The following is a 12325-nucleotide window of genomic DNA, read 5'->3' on the forward strand; positions in this document are numbered from 1 at the left end:
TGTCTGATCCAAGAGAGGAGAAAGAACTCCCATTATCATTGGAAACTCAGGTGGTACTAAGAGGGATTTTAACAGTTTTAGTTGCTTGGTCTGCCAACTACCTAGAAAAGGCGGATCTGGCCTCTTTTCACCATCCATTAGTTCAATCCAGGCTGCAATTACATGGGGCTGCCTTTAGAAAAACATTTGCAAAACTGCAAATGGTATAAATTGTGGCTGCCAGGACACCACTGGGAACAATGCAGTCAGATCAAATGACAGTTATCCTACATCAATTGTCCTGGTTACCAGCTGATTCCTGGGATGAAGAGAAAGTGCTGGTAATAATATTTAAAGCCCTTATTGGCAGCAATCAGGTTATCTTAAAGATGTCCTTCGCCTATATGAATTTGTATGAGTTTCTTGCTCTCTGGTCCATCATTAACAAGTATACTATTGGTAGATATCAAGAACAGGGCCTTTTCAGTGCTGGCACCACAGTGTGGAATTCTCTCCATAGGATGGTGTCTAAAAAGAGGTGCACACAAATAATGAAGTGCCACCCATTATTTTCTTCTGCATTGCCATTTATCTTACCGCTCTGTTTGCCACTGTTGCATTTTTATATTCTTATAATGTGTCTCTTAAATGTAGGCCATTTTGGAAAAATTAGTTTGAAAAGCAGGTTATAAAACCAGTAAGTAAATCCCCACTTCCAAGTTCACGGAAGAAAAAAATAATGTAGCAAAACACAATGTGCTTTTAGCTGTTCTGAACGAAAATTAAGAACAAAGAAAAGGGGAAACAACAGCTGTGCCTCCAAGGCAAGAGTCCAAGCTGCCTCTTGCAATGAATGGTACAAGTCAGTTTTCCCTGACAGGTAAGATAAGTGCAAAGCGTAATTCATTTCCTGGTATCTTTCTGCTTGACTATCTAGGCACCCACATTAAAACACAATTTCTCACTAATACATACACAAGAAAAAAAATTTCTCCTCCCTTCAGACCAGCTACATATTTTCAAGCATAGTGATTGAACGCCCCTATCCAAAGTAATGAGAGTTTAATTAATGCATACTATATTTTAATACATATCTACGTTGTAAAGGTTCTTTCCGATGGGTCTTCACCGAACCACATTTTTGAGGGTTTCCGCTGCCGTTCTCAAGGCTTTGTTTTCTTAAACAAATATTATTTTAAATGCAATATGCAAGAATATTTGAATAAATAATTAGGAGTTGTTGTTGTTTTAATAGGAAGGAAAAAACCATCCACAGTCATGTTATCTCATTTGGAATGCCAAAGACATGGTATTTTCAACGTCCAACTGCAAATACACAGACCACAGAGTAGAACAGATCTCATAAATATGGCCTCACGCAACTGGTGTTCCAATTATGGAAACAATGATATTTTTTAAATAAGAAGTATTGCAAACCTTCCATATTTAACATATATCTGCCTAGCATTGTATCGATACGAAATTTCCTGGGCATGCAATCTCTGTCACATAGGAAAAACAGAAGGTAGCCAATACATCAGGTGATGACCAGGGAGTTTCTTGAAGGACAAACATGGTGGGATACAATGGTGGAAGAGTTTGGAGCCAAAGACAGAAGCTACTGAGCAAAGTCTCATTTTAAGCCACAGGCTTAAATCTGCAGCTGAGCGAGATAACTCACTCCCACTACGACCTGTTTGGAGCTAGAGAGAACACATTGCTTCCCAAGCTGTCCTTCCTTGCCTTGGGAAGGAACAAAGGTTCTGTCCTGGCTCTATTCAGATGCAGCCTACTGGAAGGGAAACAAGGTATATGTGGCATTCACATGTGCAACTGGGGACATGATCATGCTGGAGTACAGGGCTGCATTTGTGTAGGCATGACAGAGAGCAGGAGAGATACAGATGGAGACAGAATGCTAATTTCCATTGAAAACAAATGTATGATATGTGTACTCATGTATGATGAGCGAGCTTTAGAATAGAATCAGATGTGCATTCTGGAGAAGCTCACCGGCCGCTAATCACCAGCAATATAACTCTCCATACTCAAAGAATATGCTCAACTTGCACGTCTTTAAAAGGATCCTGGAAACACTAGCACTGGACAAAACACCATCTGTTCAACCTTCCATTTAACTTTCTTTTCTTGGCATTCAAGCAAAAGAAACCCTTTCCACCTGACCTCCTGAAAAATTGTTATTACCGCGCCTTCTAATAAGAACAGATATTTTGCCTGCCCTTTGTCTTTCACAGAGACCAAGGCAAAGCAACACAGAATTTTCATGAATCATTGCTATTTGCTTATTTTAGGCTCAGTGGGTTTAATTTGTACACACTCGCAATGAATGCCTTGCAGTTCGGATTCCCAGGTGCTGTATCAACATTTCAGCAGCCCTTTTTTGAACCCTTACAACCTAATGCATAACACATGTTGTCCTCTTTTTTATCTACCAAATATCTGCTTACTCAAGGTTGAATGACAACAACTGAGTGCAGGATAATGAAACAGCCCTGCTATATTCCTAACCAACTAAAAAACACAGAAAAGTGCTCAAACATGCAACCTGAATCCAATTCCAGCTAGCTTTCGTCAAGCTGACAGATCAAATATTAATAAACAAATAGTTACTGTAAACATTTCTTTAGCATGTGCATATCCATTTATATTTCTTTATTTTATTAGATCTTAACTCAAAATGAGCTTTACTTTTGGGGGCATAAACCACAAACTTTAGCAAGACAAGGTTTTCTTTAATTTTTAAAGGCATTATTTTGTAAGACCAAAGTATTAGTGATCTAGTTCCAGATGTGACCTACAAGAAAGTAAACCAATAGGTTGGAGCAGAGCATGGGGGGAGGGGGGGAAAATAGATCTGAAAAGGCGTAATGGTTGGGGTTTTTTGTGTGTTGGGTTTTTTTGCATATTGAATCCAATTCTCATATCTGAATGCGTCTGTTATGCTAAAATTCAGAGCCCCAGGAAGTTATTTAGCTAGGAAAACTGTTCAGACTCAGTACCTGGTGTTTAACAGTTTTAAGTCAGTTTTATAGAAATTTATTGAAATTGGCTTTTGCAGTTAAAGTTTAGAGTTTATGTTCAATTCTAACAATTAAAAAAACCCACCACAAAACCAACAACTTAAAACTAAGAAGGTAATGACAGAGGAGGTGGAGGAATTGCATTTTGAAAAAAAGCAGTGCTGTAGGGGGACAATACAGACTCGTCATCAGAGATTGTGTTGGCCAAGTCCGTGACATAATTATAGAGCAAGAAGCCAAGCTGTTTCTCACCTACCCAAAACACCTAAAAGCATCCAGTGTTCAGACAGCTACACAAATATATCTGCTTAGACTGTCAACAGAACTTAGACCTAGACCCCTTTTGCTGCCATGCCAGGTGACAGAATATTGGCCTTTTTGCAATGCACACTCCAAGCACCCATTCTGATTCTTGCTGCCCAATAATCTTGAGATTCATTTTCCATCCATGTGAGAGGATGCTTCCTAAGGTTTTGAAGCTAGCGCTTTAATTTATTCCATCTAGCAGCAGGGCTGCTGCTGGCTGGCCTGGCCTAAACCTGGCAGAGGGAAAACAAGCCTTTTAAATATAGTTTGACTTATACCACCCTTTCTGCTGATGTTAGTTCTGCTGGGTTCCCAGGTCACGTGACTGAGCTAAACTGAGTTACGAGTCCAGAATAAGTCCCTCCTGCCGCCAGAACACCCGTTATTCGGGGATGACACTGGCATAGGTTCCACGCAGCAAGTTCAGCCCTGGGATGTGGGAGTTAAGTTTGTGTATCTCCGGCTGAACCAGAGATGCTCCATATCCTAAACTCGCATACCCTGGTGGATCTAGGGCTGGGCTTGCACTCCAAGACACCAATGAGAAGAAACAAAACCAAAGTGCTAAGATTTACTTTAAAGTAAAAAGATTGGTAAGAAGATAACAATCCTACTGGCTTTTAAAGAGCCGGGGTTTTTGTTTTTATAATAATAATAATATTTTATAATAATAATAATACTAATAATACTAATAATAATTTATTATTTATACCCTGCCCATCTGGCTGAGTTTCCCCAGCCACGCTGGGCGGCTTCCAATCGAGTGTTAAAAACAATACAGCATTCAATATTAAAAACTTCCCTAAACAGGGCTGCCTTCAGATGTCTTTTAAAGTTAAGATAGCTGCTTATTTCCTTCACATCTGAAAAGAGGGCGTTCCACAGGGCAGGCACCACTACCGAGAAGGCCCTCTGTCTGTTTCCCTGTAACCTCACTTCTTGCAGCGAGGGAACCGCCAGAAGGCCCTTGGCGCTGGATCTCAGTGTCCAGGCTGGACGATGGGGGTGGAAATGCTCCTTCAGGTATACAGGACCGAGGCCGTTTAGGGCTTTAAAGGTGAGCACCAACACTTTGAATTGTTTTTTTGTTTTTAAAAATAAAGTTTTATGCACTGCATTTCCCACAGTGCATCTGAAGCGCCTCTCTTTAGTTGAATTCAACAGCCTTAGCACCTTACCAATATCATGTGCCCAGTAGAAATGTCCATGTTGGACTGGACTGGTTCTTCGCACCAGGATGAAGTGCTGCTTCGAGCAGAAGGACTCTGGATGGGCCCATCGCTGAACTGCGAAGATATGCTGTTAATGCGAGACGTATGCAGAGGCTCTGGGTGGTCAGAGGTTTTCACTGCCATACGTTGGCGGCACAACTCCTAGAGGAGACAGAGAGAAGGAATATCCTGGGATTAAAATCCAGACTCCAAGAAATTATCCACCAAAACACACATTTAATACAGAGGGGTTTGTCCCTACATGCAGGCCGGACTCCTGTTTCTGCTTCTGAGCTTCATGTGCACAAGAACTGCATACCAGACAGAAGGAAAGATGCAACACCAGCAGGGTTGTTGTGCTATGTATATTGCTTGATTATCAAAGCTTGTTAGGATTTGTGCAAAGCACAAGATTTCAAAATATACAGTTTAGAGTCAGAACTATGAATCCCCGTGACAGGGTGAGCTCCCGTTGCTTGGTCCCTGCTCCTGCCAACCTAGCAGTTCGAAAGCACTTCAAAGTGCAAGTAGATAAATAGGTACCACTTCAGCGGGAAGGTAAACAGCGTTTCCATACGCTGCTCTGGTTCGCCAGAAGTGGCTTTGTCATGCTTAGTCATGCTGGCCACATGACTCGGAAGCTGTACGCCGACTCCCTCGGCCAGTAAAGTGAGATGAGCGCCGCAACCCGAGTTATCTGTGACAGGACTTAACGGTCAGGGGTCCCTTTACCTTTACCTATGACCACTGGAACCTACCTACTTTAGAATACTGATGTCAGTAAAGCTACTTTGGAATAAATTTCTGCAGAGGCTCCCTGCTTGTGGAATGCTCTCCTCAGGGAGATTCGGCTGATGCCTTCATTATACACCTTTAGGTGCCAGACGAAGACATTCTTCTTTAACCAGGCCTTTGGCTGATTGGCATCTGATGCCCTTTTAAATGTGTTGTTGAAGGGCAATTAATGGGTTTTATATTGCAGTTTTGTGTTGTGAACTGCCCTGGGATCTAAGGGTACAGGGCGGTATAAATAATAATAATAATAATAATAATAATAATAATAATAATAATAATAATGTTAAGTGGTACCAACAGCAGAGGGTCCCCATCAAAATTGTGTAGCCAAGTTATTCAATTTCTCTGCTCCCTTTTCACTTGGCATTATGCATATATTCCAGGGTTGGAAAAACCAGATGACTTCTTTCATGCCTCCTTGAATTGCAATAGCTACATCACACTCATTGGGAGACAACTGAAAACAGGGGTGTGTGGGGCAGGTTTCCCAAAAAAATGTATAGAAAACGGGGGGGGGGAGGAGGGGCTGACAGATAACTTTCAAAATGTAGATTCTAGGAGTCCAGCTAATTTCCAAGGTCTGGATTCTCTGTCTGGCACTTAAAATACAGGAAGCCCACTTCTAACATTTGAATGCTATATGTTAGATTCCTCTAACATATACTGCATGCTTTACAGTTTCATTTTTTAATGACATACAGTGCGTTAAGTTTTTAAAGCAATTGCCTACATGTGCCACTACTATGGTACGTATGCACTAGACTTGTAGCTAGATAATATTAGGGTCCATTCAGTAAGACAATTCTCTGGTAGCCTGATAAGTAGGTCGGGCAATGGCAGTCCATCAAGGTTTCCTGGAACTTTTGCTTTGGGAAATGGCAGGGGTGCAAAGACAGAAGCTGAAGGGAAATATCCATTTGCCCCCCACTTTCTGATAACAGAGCCCCCAACCAGAGCCCAATCGCATTTGTATGGTGGAGGGGATGCATTTGCATGAGTTTCATATCAACCCTCTCTTGTTTCTTGTGCCGCAGTGCACACGGTATCTGGACCCAAGTCAGAGGTTACTTTTCATAGGTACTTGAAGGCATCTCTAAAATAACTTTTGCCCAACTTGGTTACGGACTACAGTCATACCTTGGAAGTCGAACAGAATGCATTCCGGAAGTCCGTTCGACTTCCAAAATGTTTGGAAACCAAAGCGTGGCTTCTGATTGGCTGCAGCCAACCGGAAGCCCCGCTGGACATTCGGCTTCCAAAAGAAAGTTCGAAAACCAGAACACTCACTTCCGGGTTTTGATCATTCGGGAACAAATTTGTTCGGGAGCCAAGGCGTTTGAGATCCAAGGTACAACTGTATTATGTAGAACCAGCACCGATGTGGTATTCTGGATGGTTCTGCTTATTTGTATAGAAATAAAACTTTCTAGCATCAATTATTATTTGCTGCTTACATTATATGCTTTCTTGGAATGGGAAACAACTGAGTAAAAAGTAAATGTAAGATGAATTTTAAAAGGTGAATCATTATGTGATTTAACATTAATTGCTGCAAGCAATATTTTTACATATATTGTATACTGGATCAATGCATAATCCGACAGAGGATGCAAGCCACTTCATGTGCACTCTCTTCAAGTAAAAGCAACATTTGTTTAGGCTTCCACCTGTTCTTAGTACTCATATCCTGACCAGGGCTATACTCTACAACTTGTTTCCCTTGTTCAGACTGCTGGCATTGAGCTGGGGCAAGGGAAGCAATAAGAACAAGTTAACAACCAGAAATTAATAGCTCCTATTTATACAAAAGTAGTAGGGCTGAAGATGGCATAACAGTTATGCAATCTCTTGTTTTTTTACAAATGTATTTTTAAAGAAATATAAAATAACTTTTGCTCTTAGGGCAGCAGCAGGGAAGGAGCCCCCCCCCCCCCGTTGGAAGATAATAGATGTGGAAAAAGTAATGAACCAATAATTTATATTAGAACAATTCAATTCCTTACTGAGAGTTTCACAAACCATTCTTATAGTAGCTTCTGAGTCAACTATAATTGCTTTGCATACCCAAAGAAAGCAGGAATGGTTATCTGAGTTACACGATGGGAAGTGCAGCCAAGATGTACAAAGGGTACATCAGAAAATGGGCGAGACTGATACCCAATGTTAGTCATGCTCAAAGAAGATTCCTTGAAATAGATGGACTTCAGTGAGCATCACTCAAAATGACACTCTGTTTTTAAAGTAATAGAATGTTTTCTCTTCTTCCCACCCTTTCTTTATCAACACAACTGCTTCTAATATCTGAAGGAACAAGAAAATAAAAATTCTTTGGGGCAGTGACAGTTCTTTGCTTGCTTCCTTCTAGCCCAGGCATTGCCAAACTTGGCCCTCCAGCTGTTTTGGGACTACAATTCCCATCATCTCTGACCACCTGGTCCTGTTAGCTAGGGATGATGGGAGTTGTAGTCCCAAAACAGCTGGAGGGCCAAGTTTGGCCACGCCTGTTCTAGCCCAACCCTTCCTGGCTTCTCTTCTGTCACAGAAAAACAGGAGACTTGAGTGGCAACAGCTGAAAGGAACATCTTGTTCTATGGGAGGGGGCAAAGCAAGCAAAGAGGGAAACCTCTTGAGTGGGTAAAGGATGCAGCAGTCCAGACCAAGGCCTGTGTAAAACCATCTCTTGGGCCAACACAAGCAGGTTAGCACCCAACCACATACAATTCTGGGCACCACACAGTAGAGGGTAGTACTAATATCTCCAACTTTGTACCCCTTTGTTTCAAATTCACAAAGGGTCTTTAGAGGAGAATTCTTAGAATACACTCTGGAAACACCTTGTTGTGCATGCTGGAAACTCCTAGAACGTGGGTAGGCAAACTAAGGCCCGGGGGCCGGATCCAGCTCAATCGCCTTCTAAATCCAACCCGCGGATGGTCTGAGAATCAGCAGGTTTTACATGAGTAGCATGTGTCCTTTTATTTAAAAGGCATCTCTGGTGTATTTGTGGGGCATAGCAATTTGTTCATTATTATTTTTCCAAAATATAGTCTGGCCCCCCACAAGGTCTGAGGGACAGTGAGCCGGCCCCCCTGCTGAAAAAGTTTGCTGACCCCTGTCCTGGAAACATGTTTTTGCTTGCAATGACCACGTGCAATGTCATTAAAACTGTAGGTTTGTTCTGTGGTGGTTTGGACAAGATCTCACAGTGCAGTGACACCTGCCCAGGTGAAACAGACCGCCCAGTGAAGTTGGGCACTGACACTGCACATACTTTTTCAGATGCTACAGACCATGGGATTTTACTTTGAGTATATTCCCGACAGGGCTGCCACTGTTTCCTTTCTTACATTCATTTATTCACTTTATTAATTTATAATATGCTAGGTATTAAGCTACTACCATAGCAGCGTGCAACAATAAACTCGCTCAGATAAAACGGTTATGAGAAAAATATCAAATACCCCTTGCAAGTGAAGCCATCTATCTGAGAAAATGTTTAGAAATCAGATTCTCCATTAGCGCTGATTTAGTCTATGGGCTGCGGACGATTGCAATAAATGTTGCATTGTTCAATGGAGCTGACACTCAGCCAATATTTAGTAGTCAGACCAGTAAAACTATGTTCTCTGTGATACTAAATCTGACAAAGTAGCAAACTCAAGGGTTGCCCCTTGGCTTTAACCATCATCCTCCAGACTGCATTCTGGTTCCATCCCAGAACAACATGATTCTAGACTAGCTCCACCTCAGCTTTTGGCCCAAGTAGAGGTCAAGGGTTTTGGTAATCTTATTTGCCACCAGTGAACCAGCCCCATTATTATGACTTCCATTTCAAAAAAAAGTAATCAGAGAAACCATACGCCACAACAATAATGGACTGAAACCCTGTCCCTGAGCAATGGCAATGCAGTTCTTTGTTTGCTTACCGCCTTGACGTTATTTCTAAGCACTTGCCAGTGTGAACCCACTTCAAACATCACCCAGTTCCACTAATTTAGTAATTAAATTTAGTATCAGTTCCGCTAATTTAGTCCTCTGTTGCTCCCACCCACCCCATCCCCAAAAAACCAGAACAAAAAACCTGTCCTGAAGTGAAATTAAAGGCCTACTTTTGGCACAGCCTTTTTATATCTGAGTAGTTGAAAGACCCAACAAGTTTTATTCTTTTCTCAAATGAAGTTACAAGTGCAAGTCCTCTTCACATTTGATGGGTGTATACAGCAATACATAACAATGGTACAGAAAAGCTACAAACTTCTATTGCCTGTGTCACCAGATTTACTACCCATATCCTCGGACTATCCATCCACCCTAATCACAAAATTATGCTCTCAGAAACTGCTCACAAAACTATGAGCAACAACTGAATATTTGTTTCCCTGCCTAATGGGCCGTAGTTTGGTCAACGCTGCCTGCATAGTTGAACATTCCAGCTTTAACTAACTGAAAACACTACTAATGGCTTCCCAGCGCAAGTAGCATTCTCTTTCCTGCAGAAAATTCCCTAAAACACACAGAGCAGCAGTAGTCTGTATGAAAGGAAAACACCCCTCCAACTCGTGTGTAAAACTGCATTGCAAGCTTTCTTTGTACATTTGATTTGTGAGTGTCGTATTGTGATTTTTATATATTGCTGGTAGATACATTTATATATTGTGGTTTTAAGTGATGTTGAGCTATCTTGAGGTTTAACAAATGTGTTCTGGAAAAGCAGGATACAGTGGTATCTCTGGTTACGTATTTAATTCGTTCCGGAGGTCTGTTCTTAACTTGAAACTGTTCTTAACCTGAAGCACCACTTTAGCTAATGGGGCCTCCCACTGTCTCTGCGCCGCCGCCACACTATTTCTGTTCTCGTCCTGAGGTAAAGTTCTTATCCCGAGGTACTATTTCTGGGTTAGCGGAGTCTGTAACCTGAAGCATATGTAACCCGAGGTAACACTGTATTCATTTGGAACTTAAACTCCCATTATTTACAGCATAAATATGGGGAAATGATAACATGGCCTTTTTAGGTATCCTCCAATGGATTGTTAGACCACAAACATTTATTTTAAAAGCTAACTTGATGCTTATTAAATTGTTTCATGTTACATGGGAATTGCTTGCCAATGGAGACACTACTTCCTTCTCATTTCATTTCATCACACTTACTATCAAACATTTGTGCAATGTATTTACCAAATATGATAGAAAAAAACTTATTGCTGTGTGGCAGAAACTACCCAAATCAAACTAAAACATTTGGAAATACTGTTATGGTAGTTTGCAGAGAGCCTTTATGTGTGTGATTTTTTTTTTAAATAAAGAGACAAAGTGGTGATCCTAAACGGAACGTTTATAAAAGCATATATCAAACTTTCCCCCCACCACAAAAAACAAACTTTTTAAAAAAATAGAACCAGTTCTAAATAATTCCCAGTTTTTCAACAAACTGATGACTTGGCAGAGAGGCAAGAGATGCTGGAATGGGTTTTTTAAAGAAGAGTGAGTCAGTTTATGCAAGGCTAAAATTAAAATCAGGCTTTGTTTCCAGATTATTTTGTATTTTCTTATTTAAATATTCAAAAAAACTGGGATGTTAAAGACCCCACTTTTATTAAAAATATAGCAAGGTGAGCACTTCCTGCAAACTCCTCCTTTTTCTTTGATGGGTGCAATTGGACAGGGAGACAGCATAGATACCGGCAATGTAGTTATTCTCAGATTAACAGGAAGTTAAACTGGAGCGTCGCACATGAGATTTTCTGTCAGAAGGGGTTGAATGGTTCTGGGCAATGCTATTGAAAGCAACACCTTCTAAAATACTCTTCCCTTTTCAAAGTAGCGCTGAGGTTTCCCTTAAGCCACCAGAGAAAAGTTGGATTAGTGAAAGTCCCTTTAATCTTAAAGAGAGAGTGGGAACATGTTGTGTACATTGCTGCCCAGGTGCTCCTACATTTGAGCTCCTGCGGCCAATTCTTATGCACAGTCTAAGCCTTCTGCATTCGTGACCTATGTCAGGCAAGCACTGCAAACACAAACACACTCACACATCCTCAGAAAGTGAATCTCATCATTTGAGGAAGCGAAGGTTTCCTGTTTCAATGTGCAGACTGCATAACACCACAAATGCCATCTCTTTCTGGGTGTCCCTGCTCTGTGACAGCAATGTGCTTTTGCTGCCACATGCTTTCGCAGCAGATGACAGCCATCCAGCTGTCACAAAAGTGTGGAGAAAATGAGACAAAAAAGGGGGAGATATATATATATATATACACAAGAGAATCGGTAGCACACAACCGGGCAAGGTTTAACTGTGTAGCACCCAGAAAAATTCATTAGAACTACCTGGTCTCCCATGAAATATTGATCATGTGCACATGTAAAGGAGAGGATGGTTTTATAGCCAGGTAAAACTAGTTCTCCCCCCCCCCATTAACTTTCCATCACAGAAACCCATTGGCCTGATTCATAAACCAGTTAAACTGCAACACAAGTTCAAAATTATTTCAGCTGTATTGGTTTAAATGCAATTAATTATTTGGTAATTGGTAATTAAATGCATTTGGTATCCAAGCACTCTGGTTTAACTGGTTAGAAATTCTTTAAGGAAGCTCTGAAGTTCCCCCATATGTTATTGAACCATACATCCCATAAACCCTGATCACTGCCAACCTCTGGGGCTCAAGACTAGGAAGGGCTGCTGTCACCCCCATGTTCACTGAGTCACACACCCCTACTTAACTCTTATTTGGACGGCAGGGGCGCAAAAGCACAGCATTTCTGACATGTAATCCTTAAACACAACATAAACGCCACCTTGGCACAAGCAAGCAGAAAACATTATTTTACCAGGATGGACATTTTGTGGGAATCACACGGCAAGATTCTCAACATGCAGGACATAATTTTCCTCAAGATGAGCAGATGAAACACTGACATTCTTTTACAGACCAGGGCAACCCCACTTTTCATATCAAGTGGGCCATTGTCATTGGTTATGAAATAGAG

The 12325-nt window shown here is 41.2% G+C and overlaps 1 protein-coding gene across 3 annotated transcripts in view; it reads right to left on the reverse strand.

Moving 5' to 3' along the window:
* The window catches only part of PTPRN2 (protein tyrosine phosphatase receptor type N2), a 608972-nt gene that overhangs the window by 72660 nt on the left and 523987 nt on the right, over positions 1–12325 (reverse strand). For 2 of the 3 annotated variants that reach the window (XM_053409492.1, XM_053409490.1), the window contains exon 14: positions 4505–4699. The exons of the other annotated variant lie outside the window; for it this stretch is intronic. In XM_053409492.1, coding sequence (XP_053265467.1) covers positions 4505–4699 — 195 coding nt within the window. The remainder of the gene's footprint in view (positions 1–4504; positions 4700–12325) is intronic. 3 annotated transcript variants of the gene reach the window in all.

Source organism: Podarcis raffonei, chromosome 12 (genome assembly GCF_027172205.1).
Source record: "Podarcis raffonei isolate rPodRaf1 chromosome 12, rPodRaf1.pri, whole genome shotgun sequence".
NCBI lineage: Eukaryota > Metazoa > Chordata > Lepidosauria > Squamata > Lacertidae > Podarcis > Podarcis raffonei.